Genomic DNA, 15,965 nt, shown 5'->3' with positions numbered 1-15,965 from the left:
TCCAAAGCCACCCTAATTATTCAAAAGCAGCTAAGGTCGAAATGGAGTAATTTCACCTCAATTTGCCAATCTATAAAATGAAGATAATGGCACCTGCCATTTAGGATTATTGTGGGGATCAAATGAGAACTGTAAAATGCTTAACAGTGCCTAAAAATAGTTAAGGGCTATTCTTCTAAGAGTAGCCAAAGTGACCTTGGATTCAGGTGTGGGTCCTGGTCTCAGGTCCTCCATAAACTAGCATTGCTACATGGGTCACCTCCCAAGTTTTCAGAAAGTCCTTGTATGGTGGAGACTAAATTATGACAGGAGACAGGTAATAATTCATTTAAACACATTTTACTAAAACATGTCCATTCTTAAAAGTTGTGAACTGCATGGCAGTCAAGAATCAAATGAACTGGATACCAGCAAAATGTACAAAGTGGCTTCAAAGTTCTGGACCTCAAATGATCCTGCAAAAGAAAGATTCTATTTAGCAGAAGCATGAATAAACAAGCACCTCCTGGATGTACAAGCACTCACTGTACCCTCCCCCCAGATAAAACCTGGGTAATTCACTTGTGCAACTGCTAGCACCCCATTACTATTCGCCTCGGTTTCCCTAGTCTCAAAAATAGTCACTGCATTTCCAGAGTTAACTTACATTTGAAGAAGCCACTCGAATATGCCAAAGGCCTCTAGTTTTTAGAGGGCTGACCTGGTAGGAACAGGAACTTCCTTCCTGGAAAAGCAAGAAAATCACTATTATCTCTTCCCTAGGCTAAAAACCAAGCTCAAAATACCCCTCCCCCCAGCTCCCCCCCAACCCATTAAGGAATATACTCCCCAAGCTAGCCCTTTGCAAATTAAATTTTAAAGAAAAATGCTTAAAGGGCATTCCTAAGGCATTACTGTGAGCCACTGTGAAGAGAAAAGGGGAAAGAGGGCAACAGAGGCCAATACTTGAATATTAAGATTTAAAGTGCCTACTGGCTCTCATGGGTATTAATGACAGATTTCATCAGGGCAAGTGAAAACACTGGAAAGGGGTTTTAAAGACCCTAGATGAGTACCAACTAGACTGGACTATTTTATTTGCTGGGCTCAATGTTATTTTAGCAGAAAAGAAACAAAACAAAAACAAAACAGAAACACAGAAAACTATAATTTCAGACAAACTATATGGACAGAAGTAAAATCTGTTCTTACCTACCAGTATAGCAATAAAACCTTTCCTTCTGGCTCTGACTGCTAGTCCTAAGAGTCAGATGTGCCTTACTCTTGTCTGCCTCCTTCCTTCCGATGGGCACTGAAACTTCTCTCCCTCCTAGCTTTCATGGATCGTGCCGAGGCCTGCCCCTGGCTTATCTCTGTACACTTGACTCCATACCACAAGTGTCTAAGCGCGGAGCCATTCGCGCTATACTTGCTAGCAGTTCCTAGTAGCTGAACATCTCCTGGATCTTTAAAGCCATTGATTGTCACGATTCCTGAGGTCTCTGCAAACTCCCTGAACAGTTAAGGTTCCACCTGCCATTGCAAACTCAGCCAATATCAAACCCAAGGGACTAGAAAACTTTAACAGCGTAACCATGCTTTTCTCCCCCCCTCCCCACACCCTCCCCTCCCCAAATCATCCCATCCATCCACCCTTCCTTCCCCACCCAGGTTTTTCAAAGATTAGTTAAGGGAGAGGGTAACAAACCAATGAAATGGAATACACACACCTATTAAATAAAAGCTTTGTCTAGTCTACTGGGTACAAAGTCACTGGGATCAACAGAACATGAATGGACTAAATGTGGGAACCAAAAGGTTTAAAAAATGACCTTAGAACATGTCTTCTAGGAAAGGGGACTGAAACTGGCCCAACCTCAAGAATACTACACTGACAGGCAGCCCCTGGAGTGCATGAGAGCCTGGGTGACAAGTTACACTTAAAAGGAAAACTGCAGTTAGGAAGCCTCAAACACGGCCAGTTAACTACTTGCAACCCCCCATCCCCATTTAACTCGGAAAGTAATGAACTCCCCCCAGATGTTGAGGATGTAGTCTATAAGCCCCACCAACCTAATGCTAGTTTCATCTAATTTATAAAATGTGCATCATTTAAGAAAAATTTTTAACCACTGCAGTTTTCCTTTAATGATCCATAAGCCAGTACATGCCCCCTCTTAAATCATGAACCTGGTTGGTCTGCAATGTTATTTACCCCAGCTCCCCCCACCTCCCCCAATCAGGGCCTTTACTGGGGGGCGGGGTTTGTGTGGCACACACAAGCCAGCTGATTTGCTGGCTAAGTGGGGAATGGGTCGACTCCATAACACATAGGGTCCTTGAGTTTTCACTCTTAACAAAATTGGTTTTAAATCATTGCCAATGAGCACACACATTAGAGGGCATGATCGTCTTAAAAAAATCAACTCTGAAGCCTTGTGAGTAAGCAGGGTTCTAAGTTTGAGGAATCCATTCATAATAGCCCAATTTTTGTGATCAGAAATCTCCATTTTAGCCTAAGTATGGGGTCTGGGTTTTGGCATTGTAACTGCCAGTCTCAACATGGCAAGACTCTAAAAGGTACTCAATGATTCTGTAGGAATTCACTCACAATGAGTTATGGTTATTTTAGAAGTGACCTGCAAACACCTTGGGTCTAACTTGATACTGCATGCTTGTTGGGGCATTTATTGGGAGGGGGACTTCGAGTAGACTAACTTAACACAGCACATTTAAAAAAGACACATTTATTCAGCGTCATGATCAGACTATTACATTTAGCAATCAACAGCATGGGTGCAAAAAAAAAAATCTACATTAAAACCCTTTGTTGGAATGCTTTACACTTTCCACAGAACAGAAACTAAAATAACCTGTTATACAATTAGTCACAAATACAGTCCTGGTGTTTTTTTGCCCATACACAAAAAGTATTGTCTAAAACATGTCTTCTTGTAGCAGCTAGGCCCTGCCACCACTGTGCTTGGCTGAGTTCACAAATCTGTTGTAACCTGTAGCTTCCCTGTCACTTCTCTGGCTCTCCTCTCCTGCTAAGCTTTGTTTCCTGTTGAACAATACGAATAAAGTTGTTAATCTAAACACATATTAAGACTCAAAGCTATAATCCAATAGCAAGTTTTGTTCCCCATAGATTTTGCTGATCTGAATTATTAACATCCACAAATTTACTGCAATTAAAAATGTTAACTATGTTGCACTGCTAGCTACATTAGTATTACTGGGTTCATTAATAACTGTAAGCTCAAGTGTGAGGTGAGAAGGCTTAATACTTACCTAACAGTAATTAAAATCTTCTGCCACTGCCGTAACTACTGCTACTACTGGAGCCACCATAGCCACCTAGGGACAATTCTTTCCATTAGTTCAAGTTCTCATTTCTCTCCCAGGTAAGAATCTTACCTATACCACTATTGGATAAGGAGATGGTTTGATTGAATCATGCCTACAGTTAATTGTCCTGACCCTAGGCCTAGTGTCTTGGGCTACTCAAAGGTGCTTTTGGTAGTCGGAGTTTCTCAATCAGGAATTAATATAGACTGTAGCCCTAAGGCTACCTTTTTTTTTTGGGGGGGGGGCCCGCCGGCAATGAGGGTTGAGTGACTTGCCCAAGGTCACACAGCTAATGTGTCAAATGCCTGGATTTGAACTCAGGTCATCCTGAATCCAAGCCACTGCACCATCTAGCTGCCCCAAGGCAGCTTTTTATTTTTATTTTGGCTTTTCAACCAAATAGTGAGTAACCTCCCTAAATGGACCCGTAAAACATTCCTGAACCATAACCATTAGCTATGCACAAGCAGCTTTGGAGCATTTCTACCATGCTACTTTATTCAAAGGAACTTCCGCATTATCATTCAAAATAAGTAAATATTCTACCTTGGTTACGTGGTTTGGCAAAATATTGGCCTCCACCATAAGGGCCTGAGCTCCTGCCTCCAAAATTTCCTCCCTTCATGGGACCAAAGTTTGAAGATTGATTGTTGTAGTTGCCAAAATCATTGTAGCTTCCACCACCTCCAAAGTTGCTTCCTAGAACAAAGAGGGACCCTACTAGTTACTAAAAGACAATCAGGAGTTAAATAAATCATTGCCATCCTCCCACAGTTCTATGAGTCACTAACAGACTACATGGCCCTTTGTGCACTCACTTTCCATACTGGTTGAGACAGCCTGTTGAGTAATCCAATCAATCACTATGCCACTGGGTAAATAAAATATAGCTATTTCTCCAAGGCTCTGGAAAAACTCAACTGGTCTGGTGCATATAATCTGATCAGACCACCACTGCCTAACACTGTTGGAAAACGTAGTGTCAAAGGACCCAAAAGTCACACACTAAATCCTGCTATGGAAGTGACTCAGTAACCTAAGACACCATCCTGCTTTATCTAAAAAACTTAAGGCAGGGAGTGAGGCGGCCCAGCTTAAAGCTGGGAGGAGGTAGCTTTTTGAAAACCAGGTTTCATGCAGTGTACTTGTTCAATGCTGTTAAGAGCATCAAACCCAAAACAAGATTGAGAATTTAAAAAAAAAAAAAAAACACCACTACAATACTAATCTAGACTACCACACCATAGTACTCATTTGGGTTCACTTGATACCTACCACTACCACCGCCAAAGCCGCCTCCGCCTCCTCCGTTGTTATAGCTGTCATAGCTGCCACTCCCGCCATAGCCACTGCCCTGGTTTCCATAACCCTGTCCACCACTTCCATAGCCTCTGTTTCCTCCAGAGTAACCAGGGCCGCCTCCTCCATAACCACCTACAGAAGAATACAATTCTTCTCAGTAAGACAAATTTGACAGTCAAAAAAAAAATCCATGCAAGCCTTAAAGGCCCAAGGCCATAGACAGCATGCATGTTATGTTGGGACAATCAGGTCAAGCTCAACACATGCAGCACTTAAAACAACCCCAAAAAAAAAAGAAAAAAAGCAAAAGAAAAAAAGCAACACTAGGCCTGTTCTAATGGGGGAGAGGAAGGGCCAAGAATCCTCCATTTACCCAACTTATATATAACTAAGTAAGGGAGCACGTACCATCATTTCCAAATCCATTGTAGCCATCTCCACTTCCACCATATCCTCCACCACCACGACTGCCACCAAAACCACCTGGAAGAAAAAGGGCTTTCAGTTGGGCAATTATAAAGACTATTTGAAAAAAAAAAAACAAAGCCCACCTATCCGCACAATTAGCCTTTACTATAACAAAGTAACTTCTTGCTAGATACCAAAGAGTATCATATTCAAAACAAACTACCTGACTCAAAGTAAAAAGCCCAAAGGGGGAGGAAATCACAAGAATGCTACCCAAATAGGCAGTGATTGCTTAGTATCAAATGACAAAACCCAGAATGGGTAATAATAAGGATGGTCACTAGACTGGAGAGAAGTTCTCTTTTCCATATGAATTAACACCTAAAGGCTTTTGCTTAGTATGAAAACACATACCACGACCACTGAAGTTTCCACCTCGGCCAAAGTTATCATTTCCACCAAAGCCACCTCCACGGCCACCACCAAAGTTTCCAGAACCACTTCGACCTATTATCAAAAGACCACCATCTTAGAACTAGAAATAGGTACTAGATAACCACCGCCCTAGTGGATTGGAAAAACCTCACCTCTTTGACTAGATGAAGCACTGGCCATTTCTTGTTTAGACAGGGCTTTCCTGACTTCACAGTTGTGGCCATTCACAGTATGGTATTTTTGAACTAGAACAAAAGGTCATTATTAGAAACAGTTAACTGCTGGAAATCTCAACAAAGTAAATTTTACAGAGCTTGGTTATTTCCAAGGCCATTTGTGACTGATACTCACTGACAATCTTATCCACAGAATCGTGGTCATCAAAAGTTACAAAAGCAAAGCCCCTCTTTTTGCCACTGCCTCTGTCAGTCATGATTTCAATCACTTCAATCTTTCCATATTGCTCGAAGTAGTCTCTTAGGTGATGTTCCTCAGTGTCTTCCTTAATGCCACCCACAAAGATCTTTTTCACAGTTAAGTGGGCACCCGGCCTTTGAGAGTCCTAGACAAGACAATTGGTGGAAATGGCTAAGGAGTTGCCTGCAAACCTTAATAGGGACCAACCTAACTTGCCTGACTTCTAAAAGATGAGGAAACATACCTCTCTGGAAACAGCTCTCTTTGGTTCAACAACTCTGCCATCAACTTTGTGAGGTCTTGCATTCATGGCTGCATCTACCTCTTCCACTGTGGCATAGGTAACGAAACCAAAGCCCCTGGAACGCTTGGTATTTGGATCCCTCATTACCTGAGACATTAAGAGAGCACAGGCACCATGTTAATGAGCAGCAGAGACAAACAAAAAGCACAAAGGCATCGAATGGGCCACGCAGCTGCTGGCGTTCATTTTCATTTAATACAAAGCTACTTCCAGTGAAAGCAGATTTCAAAGACCCTCCCCCATGATTTTTTCTGATTCCTTGCTCCCGGACTCAACACTCACCACGCAGTCAGTAAGCGTGCCCCATTGCTCAAAATGGCTCCTCAGACTCTCGTCTGTCGTCTCGAAGCTCAGACCTCCGATAAAGAGCTTCCGGAGCTGCTCGGGCTCCTTGGGGGACTGAACCGAAACACAAAGAATTGAGAAAGGGTCGTTAAATCGTCGCCAGTGGGCGGGAGGTCCGAGCCGCGGCCACAGCAAAATGGGCGCTAAGCTTTAAAGGACACGTGCCCCCCCCTCCCCCAGCCCCCACTTCAAGTAGGGAAGGACAAAGAGTAGGCCCCGAGACCGCCCAGGACGCCTGTCTGTCGTCCGGCTTCGGGTGGGGAAGAGAAAAGAAATGCAACGCATGCGCAACAAAGAGGGACAAGGACGACCGGGAATATCCAACGGAAAAAAAAATCGGTGTCGGGCAATCGAAACTGGCCCCAAGTCAAGTAGAGATGAAGCAAAACCAGACAAAGGGTCCGGGCCCATGCAAGTAAAAGAGCCTGTAACCCAGGGAAGACCGCGAGGGCTGGAGGCTCATGGCGGCCGGGCCTACAAAATGGCGACCCCGAAGGAGGGGGGTGTGGGAAGGAACAGGCCCGGGCGAGAACGGGCTACGGAATTCCCCTAGAGGAGTCGTGGTAAAGACGTATGGAGCTAAGCTCCAGAAAGGAATAGAGGAGAGGAAACGGGAATAGAGAGGAAACGGAATTTCGGAGCTCCGACTCCCTTACCTCTGACTTCGACATGGCGAGAGCGGCAGCAGACCCTTCAGCGATCCTTCTCCAACGGCGTCGAAGACAGAAAGGAGCTAGCTATCTAGCGTATCTGCCTCCCCACCTCCGGCCTCGCTTTTTAATCCCGCCTCCTCGCGTTAAGCATTGGTAGACTCCGCCCATACTAGGCAACTATTGGATAACTCCAATCATTCTACCTAACGATTGGTCTGAGGCAGCATATCTTTGCGTAACGTAATGCGTTGCGTAAATTCTGCCCCGAAGAGGCTGCCGATTGGCTTGCGAAAAGTTCTTTTTTTTTTAAAGTGCCTGATTGGCTCTCCCGCCTGTCACTCTTGTTTGAATGTAACCAGTTTTTTTAAGGATAATTTTAATTTTTACTTCCTTAAAATATTACGCTATATTTAGACGGGAAAATACGATTAAGCCTTAAAAATTAGAAAAACGACGAACGACTAATAATTACTTTTGGGGCTGCTAGTACACTCAGTACGCATGCGTGGTGCCACAGCCAATTAACGCAAGCGCAGTAGAAAGACCTGAGGGCTATTTGTAACACGTGTAATGGCGGGGAAGAACGGACCTATGTAATACACCTGCGCAGTGGCGGGAGTCTGGCCCCTTTCTGCGCAGGCGCAGTGGGCGGAGGAAGGGTCCTTCCTTGGATCGCGTGCGCAAGCGCAGCGGCGGATCCGTTTTGGCGGGCGGTTGGCGTTGCGCAGAAGGCGGCGGTGGTTCCTTGTGGTCCGGCCTCTTCGCAGAGGAACGGGGACAAGGTTAGGGTGAGAGAACGCTCTCAGTCCCGGGTAAGTGGAAAACAACAACGTCTACACTTCTAGGTCCTTGGAGCAATTCCAATCGGGCCCGTTATTGTGTGAAATGAATGGACCGCTGGGGTGGGGGGGCGGCGGAGGAAGAGCGACAGGGTTGGCCAACCAATAGGAGAACAGGGGGCGGGTGTAGTTGTCCTGATGGTCTGTCCTCTTCTCCAATGGCTGTATAGGAGGGAACCCAGTGGATGAATATGATTGACAAGACCATAGACCAATTGAACCTTCATTTGGTGGTTCCGAGCAACTGACATCGGTCCTTGGGCCACAGGAAGGCGGGAGGCGGGTTCTTCTTTCCTGAGCTGGGACGCTCTAAGCAAATTGGAGAGAAGTGCGCGGGGAGGTTGGGCTCGCCGGAGAGACAAGGGTCTGAGCCCAATGTTAAGGGATGAGGGTCGGGCCTTTCAGATAGATGGGCGAAGCGAATAGCCAATAGGAGGTCAAACTAAGGAAAGCGCGCGGGGAGACGGCCCAATCAGCCCTCTAGCAGGGGGAGGGTTTAGATTTGGGGTTCCAAAGGAGGATTGCCTTTTGGGGGTGGGGATCCCCAGGGGATGACTTGTTTTTCACCGAGGCCTATGGGCTTCCCCTATCCTATCATCTACCCAACCTGGTGTTCGTACGCCTGATTGATTGATCATTAGTGCTTCCCTGAGTTTGGCCCTTGTCCCTTAAGGTTCAATGCAAACCAGGGAAAGACCAAGACCACATGTTTGTCTGGAACCTTTCTTTGTACACCATGCACACATACCCCAAGACCACATGTTTGTCTGGAACCTTTCTTTGTACCCCATGCACACATACTCACCCCAAGATCACACGTTTGTCTGGAACCTTTCTTTGTAACACACATATTCCAAGACTACCCATTTGTCTGGAATCTTGCTTTTTAAAACACACAGCAAAATCACATGTTTATCTGGAACCTTTCTTTGTAACACACAAGAACTTTTTAACACAACATACATATTTGTCTGGAACATATACTCACGCACCCCCTTTCCTTTTGTGCAGAAAGGAATTTCAGACCTTTCTCTACCTAGTCCTTTACTTATCTGAAAGCTCCTCACTTGAGAAATAAAGAAACTGTCCCAGTAGCCAGCCCTTGGTGAATCCAGATGCCGTTTGATAACCAGGATGAATCCTTGAGGAATAAAGGTGATTTGTGGCCCACACCTTCCTATTCATGTGTTTTGTGAACAAAGATTCTCAAAAAACAGTGTCAGTTGAGTTGAATGAAAGAAACTTCATCAAATGCTTTGTTCCAAACAGATTCAGTAAGGGTTAATGATTGAACTTCTTTGGAAGTAGGATAATTTAGGAAAACTTATTATATGGTCCACTCCGACTTTATACAACAAAAGAAATGAAATTTTAAGGGGCAGCTAGGTGGTGTAGTGGATAAAGCACTGGCTCTGGATTCAGGAGTACCTGAGTTCAAATCCGGCCTCAGACACTTAACACTTTGTGGCTGTGTGACCCTGGGCAAGTCACTTAACCCTCATTGTCCCGCAAAAAAGAAAGAAAGACATTTGGTAAATAAAAACTGAAGGTTTGCTTCCTTTTAATTTCCATTTTTTTCTGACTTATGTTCTGAGAAGGTCCTGTAATTTCATCGGTTTAGGGAAGTGCAGAGTAAGGAAATCAAGAAACTCCTTAAAGTGTCAGTTGCTGAGACACAGAGATTAAGTGACTTGCAAGGGATCACCCAACCAGGATATATGTACCTGAGACTAGACTTGAACCCATGTCTTCCTAACACCAAAGCCACCTCGCCATCCACAATAACAATGCATCTGAAGTGATCTAACCAACTATAATCTCAGTATTTGACCACAGGTTGTGATATGGGATGAGTTAAAACCAATCTCTCTATCATTTGATTTAAAATTAGGGGGAAAATGAATAATTTGATTTTAATAAATACCACATTTGAAGATAATCTCATCTTAACCTTTATCTTCTCATATAAACTGGAGGTTAAACATAGGAAGAAAGAGGTATGCCATATTTTGGTAGTATTTGAAAAACAGATTAACAATTGTGTGAGCTCTTTATTTAAAGATCGGCCTCAAATTATCACAGAAGAGTGTATTATAATATATTTTGTGTTTTCCATGCCTGATTAAATAAAAACAAAATTCATTAAAATTTTTTATTATTGTTACCAGTCATCGACCAGTTAATACATTTTTATTGTGTTCACAAGTGTTTGAATGCTTAAAATGAGTGTGAATGTGCTTTTGTTCAAAGTGTGCTTCATTTACTTCGTTATTTCTTGTATTTTCAGCTAGGTTGGGCTTCTTACAAGCCATTTTAATTAAGTGGTTTGTTCACACTTTCTTTTGGAAACTAGGTCCTCAAATCACTTCCTCCTCTAGTCAAGATTGGACAGCTGATTTACCATCTTTGGGAAAAGGTGTCTACCTTGTCTGTGGGGAACCATCTTTGCACCCTGTTAAATATGAAATGTGTGAACGTGGCAGTTTGAATGACAGATTAAGAGAATAAGGACTGGCATGTTCAAGCCCCAGAAATTCCTGGTTATATAACTAAAGTAAGCAGCAGTCCTTGATTTATTAGTCTGTTTTGGTGAGAGTTTTTCACTTTAAAAAAAATTTTTTTAGTTACATTTTAAGTTCCAAATTGCTTTTTTTCCTCCCTCTTTCCCTCCTCATCCTGAACTAGAGAAGACCACCATTTGAAGTATATGTGTGTAAAGCCGTGCTGTACATACTTCTATTTATCAGTTCTTTCTCAAGAGAGAGTGTTTTCCTTCATAGCTTTTTTGTAGTTGATTTGAGTCAGTAATGAGAACAACTTTGTCTTCACAGTTACTCTTTGAACAATATTGCTGTTACTGTATACAAGGTTCTCTTGGTTCTGCTCATTTTGCTCTTCCTTATTTCATGCTAGTCTCTTCATGGTTTTTTTTTTTTAATCAACCTGCTCATCATTTCTTATAGCACAGTGATATTCCATCACGATCATATACCACAACTTGTTTGGCCATTCCCCAATTGACAGACATCTCAATTTTTCCAGTTCTTTGCCGCCACAAAGAGAGCTGTTTTAAGTATTTTAGAACACATTGGTTCTTTTCCTTTTACTCTGATCGCCTTGGGAAACAGACCTAATAGTGGTATTGCTGGGTCAAAGGGTTTTATAACTCTTTTAGGCATAATCACAGATTACTCTCCAAAATGGTTCAATTAGTTCATATTTCCACCAACAGTATATTAATGCCCCAATTTTTCCACATCCCCTTCAACATTTGTCATTTTCCCCTTCTATCGTTTTAGATACTCTGATAGGTATGAGATGATATCTCAAAGTTTTGGTTTGTATTTTTCAAATCAATGCTGATTTTGAGCATTTTTTCATCTAACTATACATAGCTATGGTTTTTACATTGAAAAACTGCCTGTTCATATCCTTTGACCATTTATCAGTTGGGGAATGACTCAGTTTATTCCTCATGGAATATTTTACTGTGATTTACAGATGAATTTGTAAGTTTAATATGAATTACCTTTCAGTCCAAGGTGCTAAGTAAATGGTCTAGTTACCCTATTATACAGATTACTCCATATTAAGCTCCATACTATTATTCAAGTGGGGACTATTTAAAATTTTCCATCTATAATTGCTAACTCAGGCAACCCTGAGTTGAAACAGTGGTGGTGTTCTTTGTGCCAAAGAAATTCTGGTATACAGAGGGATTTGGTTTTCTGTTTCTGCCATTGAAGAATCCAGGAATGAGGTGGTAAAGATTCTGTTAACTACATTGAGCTTTCAACCCACCTTAAAAAAACAAAAGGCCATTTTTCTTGAAGACTGTTTGGGACCAAAGAAGACCTCTATTTAGGAAACTGGAGAGCAGGATAATGGTTAAAACTTAAAGCTTATCTCAGTAAGGAGAATGGGGATGAAGGACACCCAGCAAGTCGGGCTGTCCTTCATTCATTTTCCTTACTGAGCTATAAAAGCTGTAGACACTCAGATACCTTGTCGAAGGGAGGTAAAAGAAAGTAAAAGCCATTTATTAAGCTTCTTCTATGTGCCAGGCACTGTGCTTTACAATATTTCATTTGATCCTCACAACAACCTGATGAGGTAGGTAAGTAGGTGCTGTTATTTTCCCCATTTTGTAGCTGAAGAAACTGAAGGAGACAAGTTAAATGACTTGCCCAAGGTCGCCCACCTGGTGTCTAAGTTCAGATTTATATACATGTTCCACATATATCCTTGGTACCTAAACCATCTAGCTGCCTATGGTCCCTGGATTATATTGAGGCAAATGAGGCTTATTGATTTCGGCATTTCTAACATTGAAGTGGTTTATGAGTCATATTGTAGGGTAATAACACCTCATCCTTTTTCCCACCTCCCCCAAATGTCTCTAATTACCAGTTAGCTTCTTCTCAGTGGTTCAATCCATGTTCTAACTCTCCTCCTAGTGGTAGGGAGTGTTCTGATTAGAGAAACCAGGGAGAGTTAAGAAGTAACCAGAAGAGTTGCAGCAAGGTTTTCTTGTAACCACCACTCACACATTATCGATGAACTTGGACTCTGGCCCAAGCATCAACTTTGATTTCCCTTGTCTACTTGTAAAAGCTGAATCTTCCCTTGTAATTGCACCAATGGGAAGGAATCCAGGTCGTCCAGAGAAGAGTTGGCTGGTGAGGAGTCTAAGACACAGATTTGTTGGGATTTCTGTAAGCCACTGTAAGGCACATATTCATTTCTGATGACAGCTTTACACTTGTGTTGGCAGAACACCCACAGTGACAACTGCCTATGTTTAGTCTGTCCAGGAGCTCTGCCCGCCAGCATGTTTGGGGAAAAACCTACACTGTTCTCTTAGCAGCTATGTCAATAGTAGACCATTCTGGATTTGTCAGGCTGCGTCTGCCAAGGGTTTATTTGGAAAGTTGCCTCAGTTTACCTCTGAGTAAGGAGGGGTGATGGGTGTTGCCTCCTTAGGCATCTAGACAGGATGTTTCAAAAAATGTTAGTGCAGTTTTCCATTTTTAATAGCTTTAAAGGACTCTAACACTTTGGGGACACTCTGTTTGGCTTAACATGTGCCCAGGATAAGATTAAAAGATGGTTGATTCACGAGTGAAATTCTGCATCTAACTTAAGAATGTGCTTTTTGCCTTCATAATTTTTTTCACCCATTTCCCTCACACATCTCCACCTTTCTGGAAGAATCAAATTTCAAAAGAAAAATTGAAGTCTTTATTTGAATAATTTCTCGAGAACCTTTGTTCAGTCAGGCTGGAGGTGGGTCCATACTGTTTGGTAAAGTGAAGAATTGGCTTCCTGAGCAACCTCCACCCCCCAGGTCCTGGTCTCTAGGTGCCGAGTATTTAATTGAACTCTCTCTGCATCTCAATGACTTTATCTGTACCATGAGGGCTTGTTGGTAAGCTTAATAGCTTGCTCGAATCTATATACTTACCTCTCCCTTTAGTGAAGTAAGCAGTACCCATTTTAGAGATTTCTTGGGTGTGTCAGGTAACTTTTTTGTAGTCAGTTACTCCCAACTTTTAAATCTTTGGCGCTCTGTTCACTACACCCTAAAGGCTCATTCTTCCTGTTTTAATATCAGGTGATTTAATCAATAATTGCCAGGTTAATCAGTCTTTGGGGAGTTTAATTTAACTAGCTGTGTTTCCAACTAAAGCTAATGGATAACTAACTCACTCTTTGGCCTGTTCCAACTGGTACATAATAACTGGGTCTTTAAAGCTCTTTAAAGAAAGAGCTTTCTAAATTGGACTTAATGGGCTAGCTGGGCCTTTTCACTTTCAAAAAGGTAAGAGTAGTCCAGAGCACTTGGAAATGGAGGCCCTGCCTTCCAAGAGACCAACCCAGGCTCTGCTGCAAAGTCTGGTTTCACTCCTTAGGCCAGCCCCTTGACCTCTGAGAATCTGAGAGCTCTGTAGGACAAGTAGGTGACTAATTTGTGTGGTCTTAAAAAAGAGATTACATTAAAGAACCTGATGGAAATAAAGGGTGATGAGGAGTGATGGCATAAATAAAGGAAACCCAAGAGATAATCCAGAAACCTCATTTTAGTTAGAATTTCCTTCACTAACACATCTTTGTATTTCTCTAGGGCCTAGCTTCTTAAACTGGGGATCCCGATCCCATATGGGGTCATGTAACAGAATGGAGGGGGTGGGTCATGTATATACCTGTAATGTAAACATTTCTCAGGTGGAAAGGAATCTTGAGCAGAAAAAGTTTAAGAAGCCCTGGACTGGGGTACAGAATCTTAATCTTTTTGTATGTCGCAGACCCTATGACAGTCTGGTGAAGCTTACGGACCCCTTCTCAGAATCATGTTATGTTGCCTCAGTTCGTAATGGAAGGATAAACAATAAGCAAATCATAATAATAAGAACAATAAAGAAGCCTTTGTTCTCATCCAAGTTCATAGCCCCCCACCCCCCTAATCTCTATAGACCCAGGGCTCTGCTCTAGTCATTTAGACTCTTCCTGCACTCTCAGAGTGGGGAGTCAAGTCCGCAGTGCCACATTGCCACTGGAAGGATGGTGGGGCCCAAAACAAAAATAGGGAAATCTGGGGACTGAGATAAGTGACATTTTGGACACGTTGAATTGCAGATGTCGACAGGCTATTCAGTTTGAAATATAGTAGGCAAGCGGTTGAATCTTTACCAAAAACCTAGGCTACATCATGTCTAGTACTAGATCCGAAGGCAGCAAAACCTGAATTCTGGTCTGGCTTCCAGGCTTCTGACAATATGACCATGGGTAAATCATTTCACTTCTGAGCCAGTTTCCTTATCAACAAAATGGGGGTTAGATGAAGTGCCCTTTCCCCATCCCATCTCTCCCACTCCACCCTTCCAAGTTCCTCCTCTGACTTTGAGAGGTGGGGAGGACAGAAGTAACTAGCAGTGACAAAGGGGGTTAGCTGGATTCTCAGCCCAGTAAGTACCCTTTCTCCTGTGCACAATTGACAGGTTGTATTTTTTATGCTTAACGGCCTTTGGTGGAGGTGCTAAAAGATAGCAACTTAGCCAAAAAGAAGAAATCTGTCAGCAAGTTTTCATTAATCAGCCTACTGTGTTCCAGTCTCTTGGGGGTATACAAAGACAGAAATGAACTTGTTCCCTGCCCCAAGATGAGCTCACTTGACAGTTTGTCCAAGGAGACAAGTGCCGAAGTATGTCCATACTAAGTAAATTCGGTGTACTTGGGGGAGAGGGGTGGCAGGCAATGTGGGGAGCACGTCTTGAAGAAGGTGGTACTGGAGCAGAGTTAGAAAGTCAGGGAGTCTGAGAGGCAGAGGCATTGCAAATATGGCAGGTTAGCACATGCAGTGTCCCGTGTGAGGAACTCCTAAAAGGCCCATTTGATCGGACTGAAACATACAGGAAGGAAGACTGGAGAGGAAGATAGCGACCAGGTTATGAACAGCATTAAAACTCAAAAAAAAAGAAGAAGCTGCAGCTTCTGTTAGATCCAAACCAGTCAGGGGCCACTGGAGTTTATTTAGCAGAGTAGGGATATTAGTCATCCTGTGTACTTGAGGAAAATCAGTTTGGCAGCGGTCTGGAGGATGGATAGGAAAGGGCAGGAACTTGAGGTAGGGTGACTGATTAGGAGGCAATTGAAAAAAGTCTAGGCTGGAAGTGCAGAGGGCCTTAATTGGGGTAGTGACCCACTGAATAGAGAGCAGGTAATGGATGCAAGAGATGGCTGTGGTAGAAATGATCAGATAGAGCGATTGGTTAGATAGGAGGGATGAGGGAGTGGGAGGTGTCAACAATGCCTGTGTTGCCAACTTGGGTGACTAAAAGAATGGTGATGCCCTCGACAAAATAGGGAAATTCAGGGATGAAAATAATTCAGTTTAAATTTGAAGTGTCTTTAGGATATTCAGTTTGAAATACC

The 15,965-nt window shown here is 42.9% G+C and overlaps 2 protein-coding genes across 6 annotated transcripts in view; one reads left to right on the top strand and one right to left on the bottom strand.

The window, feature by feature from the left end:
* Positions 1–323: 323 nt before the first annotated feature.
* HNRNPA1 (heterogeneous nuclear ribonucleoprotein A1) lies at positions 324–7,328 on the bottom strand. Of its 3 annotated transcripts, XR_006353264.1 has the most exons (12): positions 7,198–7,328; positions 6,479–6,595; positions 6,137–6,283; positions 5,827–6,037; positions 5,628–5,720; positions 5,455–5,547; positions 5,041–5,115; positions 4,606–4,764; positions 3,877–4,029; positions 3,274–3,339; positions 647–724; positions 324–455 (listed from the first exon to the last, which is right to left on the bottom strand). XR_006353264.1 is itself a non-coding variant. In XM_043966751.1 (11 exons), the coding sequence occupies exons 1-10, from the start codon at positions 7,210–7,212 to the stop codon at positions 3,284–3,286; spliced, it is 1,119 nt and encodes a 372-aa protein (XP_043822686.1). In that variant the 5' UTR covers positions 7,213–7,328; the 3' UTR covers positions 2,711–3,043; positions 3,274–3,283. The 3 variants fall into 3 exon arrangements, 2 of the variants coding, with proteins under 2 accessions (XP_043822686.1, XP_043822687.1); XM_043966751.1 differs by lacking the exons at positions 324–455; positions 647–724 and adding an exon at positions 2,711–3,043; XM_043966752.1 differs by lacking the exons at positions 324–455; positions 647–724; positions 4,606–4,764 and adding an exon at positions 2,711–3,043.
* Positions 7,329–7,869: 541 nt separating this feature from the next.
* The window catches only part of CBX5 (chromobox 5), a 32,964-nt gene continuing 24,868 nt past the window's right edge, over positions 7,870–15,965 (top strand). For all 3 annotated transcript variants that reach the window (XM_043965618.1, XM_043965615.1, XM_043965619.1), the window contains exon 1: positions 7,870–8,006. The gene's annotated coding sequence lies outside the window, so the exon portion shown is untranslated. The remainder of the gene's footprint in view (positions 8,007–15,965) is intronic.

This window comes from Dromiciops gliroides, chromosome 5 (assembly GCF_019393635.1).
Source record: "Dromiciops gliroides isolate mDroGli1 chromosome 5, mDroGli1.pri, whole genome shotgun sequence".
In the NCBI taxonomy this organism is placed as follows: domain Eukaryota; kingdom Metazoa; phylum Chordata; class Mammalia; order Microbiotheria; family Microbiotheriidae; genus Dromiciops; species Dromiciops gliroides.
This window is presented reverse-complemented; position numbering and strand designations above follow the sequence as displayed.

Bases quoted from the DNA above. Each gene is read 5' to 3' on its own strand.
- HNRNPA1 (XM_043966751.1), bottom strand. The intron at 6,284-6,478 runs GTGAGTGTTGAG...TTAATGTCTCAG, and splicing joins GCACGCTTACTGACTGCGTG to GTAATGAGGGATCCAAATAC. The intron at 4,030-4,605 runs GTAGGTATCAAG...TCTTTGTTCTAG, and splicing joins CGGCTTTGGCGGTGGTAGTG to GAAGCAACTTTGGAGGTGGT.